Genomic DNA, 2,828 nt, shown 5'->3' with positions numbered 1-2,828 from the left:
AAGAGTGACAGTACACATCAGACCCATACTGTATCAGTTAGTACACATCATACTGTATCAGTCAGTACACATCAGACCCATACTGTATCAGTCAGTACACATCAGCCTCTCGCTCGTAGAGCTATATACACACACACCATACTGTATCAGTTAGTACACATCAGCATCTCGCTCGTAGAGCTCGGCAGTCAGTTTGTTGGTAAATAAATGGAAAGCTAATCAAATAGAGCGTCACAAGCCCTTGGAAATGTTAAATTCAATGCATGGGTAAGATTAGAACAGCTGCTGGAAAACCTACAGCCACTGCTTTAGAGTCATATATATCATCTATATAAAGGACCACCACACCTGCATGCGACTCGAAATAGAATAAGTATTACATTGAAACAACGTTGTGGTAGATCAGATGTTTATTTCTTTACATTTACCAGTAACTTGCAGCAAACCAAACTTAGAAAAAGCGTTTTAAAACATCTGCAAATGTGAGGGATGACAATAGGGGGGGGCATAACCATAAACTGGGGGGGAAACAAAAGTCTGAGACACTGAGAATGTCAAGAAGTGGTCCAGTGTTTTCAGTTAGGTTAGTGTCCATACCTGTACAAAGAAAAGAGGGGGAAGGGTACAAGAGGATGCACTGTCAGCACAAGGTTTATACATCATAGAATCAGTTTCGCTCATCTGTGGGCAAGCAAATTAAATAATCAGGTCCTGAACACACAATAGAGGACTAACATTTACTCCAGCAGTGATGGCATGTTCTACCCACTACATTGCTCTTAAAATAGACATGATTCTCATATATATATATATATATATATAAGGTTTGCATAAATAGTACAGGGGACTATATGACTAAAAACCTGATAACCTGCACTCCTCCATAAAGCCATCTTAATTTCACTAGAACAAAAATACTCACTTCTGAAACTCCCATTCCCTGTTGTCTAGAGGGCACACCTGTCTGGTCTTCAACCAGCGAGAAATACAGTGGAAGTGGAAAGCGTGCTGTGAAAAAAAGAAAGTACATTTTAAATACAATACATTTTATTTTTTCATTACCAAAAATGTAATGTATAGATGAACCACTAAAAATAAGCACTGACTTACACCGGGGCTCCACCGGGCGCGTCACGTCTCCGTCAACGTCAGGGAATGTTCCCTTTTTAAAGCAATGAAGGGTGGCTCCACTGCCCGCGTGCCTGCATTAAAATTGCCCCGGTTCGTGTTTTTTTTGACGCACGCGACGGAGACGCAACACGTCCGGTGGAATGTATCAGAGATCTTGTTTTCACCCTAAAATCTAATCATCGAAGGAAAGAAGTGTGTGTGCGCATCAATCAATCTCACTCACATTGCAGACGCCCCAGGCAACGGTGCACTCCTCGGATGTGGCGGAGGCTTGGTTGGCCTGGCACTCTATGCCTGAGGGGAAAAAGAGGAAACAAGGCTCAAAATACTGTCTGAAAAAACACAATTATTTCTTGAATATAAACTAATGTAAATACACACAGTCCAAACAACGTGACGCAGAGACCCTCAGAGGTCGTCCTACAACATAAATGTGCTGAATATTAAACTTGTAAACTATTCACTGAATATTGAAAAGGTAGGTTTTTTTATCAAAAGATGACAGTCAAACCCAGCATCAACTCCACTGAAACTTAAGTAAAGTGAACTCACAGAGATCCATGATGTGGTTGCGGCAGATGGCACAGTTGTCCACTACAATGTCCCAGGCCCACAATGCCACAGCATTCCACTATTTGAGAAGCAGAATAAAGAGAAAAATACATTACATTATTAAACACATTCGTCAATCAATGCCCTGCCAGGCGGCACAATAACTGGACCTCACATGAGAAAGACATACAATAGAATGGGTATTATTTAATAATTAATATACACAATAGTTAGTCTACATTTACTGGTTGTACAGTCTTGTGTAGCAGTAGTACATTATATAAACGGATATGTTGATATTCTAAAGCCACAGACGAAACGAAACGAACAGATATAACAATGTGGGTGCGTTCACATTTAAGAGGAAGTGGCTAAGCTAGCACAATAATCGCATTAATTAATCGTCTTAAGTCAGCGTGGCCACTAGAGAGATATGAACTAGTAAATAACTAATGTAAAAACATTCAGCTTAACCAAAGTCAAGTCTCGATGTTATGAAATAACATTGTTAACATATATAACCAACGACACACATCTTGTTTTGCATTCATTCAAACGAACTTGCACTTGATGATGTGCACATTCATGCTAGCAAAGCTAGTTGAAGTTAGCACGCCGAACACCACATTATTGTGTTCTTATTGGGCACGCGCGTGGTTATCAACACCCGAACCAACATTGTTCTGCGCATAAAACATTCCTTTACGCTTTTAACCTGAATGAAATGAAATAAAACGTTAGACAAAACGGCACCTTCTTGACTTCAAAGCGTTTCTTGCTAGCTCCGCTGTTTGCGCCGCTTGGCGTATCGACATCCATCGCTGCTGCCATTTTGACGAAAGCAACATTCTCCTCTTAAGAGCTGTCGACCAATCAGCGTGACGATACGGACCGGAAACGCTACCTACCATGTGTTTTAAAGGGGATGTTGTTGGGATTACATTTTCGGTCGGCACATTTTATTTGGGCTGTTGTTATTTATAACTCTGTGTTTACTTTTCAGATTTGGCACTTTTCTGTGTTATTCGTGCATTTATGAATGTGCATGTTGACACTGGTTGGATGTTTAGAAGAACAAAAGCTAGGTTCTACCGAGATTTGAACTCGGATCGCTGGATTCAGAGTCCAGAGTGCTAACCATTACA

At 40.6% G+C, this 2,828-nt stretch overlaps 1 protein-coding gene across 2 annotated transcripts; it reads right to left on the bottom strand.

The window, feature by feature from the left end:
* Nucleotides 1-392: 392 nt before the first annotated feature.
* rbx1 (ring-box 1, E3 ubiquitin protein ligase) lies at nt 393-2,548 on the bottom strand (the record flags this gene model as incomplete). 2 transcript variants are annotated; one of them, XM_083779244.1, is made up of 5 exons in its annotated part: nt 2,437-2,548; nt 1,684-1,762; nt 1,355-1,425; nt 923-1,008; nt 393-597 (listed from the first exon to the last, which is right to left on the bottom strand). In XM_083779244.1, exons 1-5 carry the CDS (start codon nt 2,512-2,514, stop codon nt 585-587), a joined length of 327 nt encoding a protein of 108 aa, XP_083635370.1. In that variant the 5' UTR covers nt 2,515-2,548. The 2 variants fall into 2 exon arrangements, with proteins under 2 accessions (XP_083635370.1, XP_083635371.1); XM_083779245.1 differs by lacking the exon at nt 393-597 and having other exon boundaries at nt 919-1,008.
* Nucleotides 2,549-2,828: the final 280 nt, after the last annotated feature.

This window comes from Protomyctophum parallelum, assembly GCF_964188405.1.
Source record: "Protomyctophum parallelum genome assembly, chromosome: 13".
Lineage (NCBI taxonomy): Eukaryota > Metazoa > Chordata > Actinopteri > Myctophiformes > Myctophidae > Protomyctophum > Protomyctophum parallelum.
This window is presented reverse-complemented; position numbering and strand designations above follow the sequence as displayed.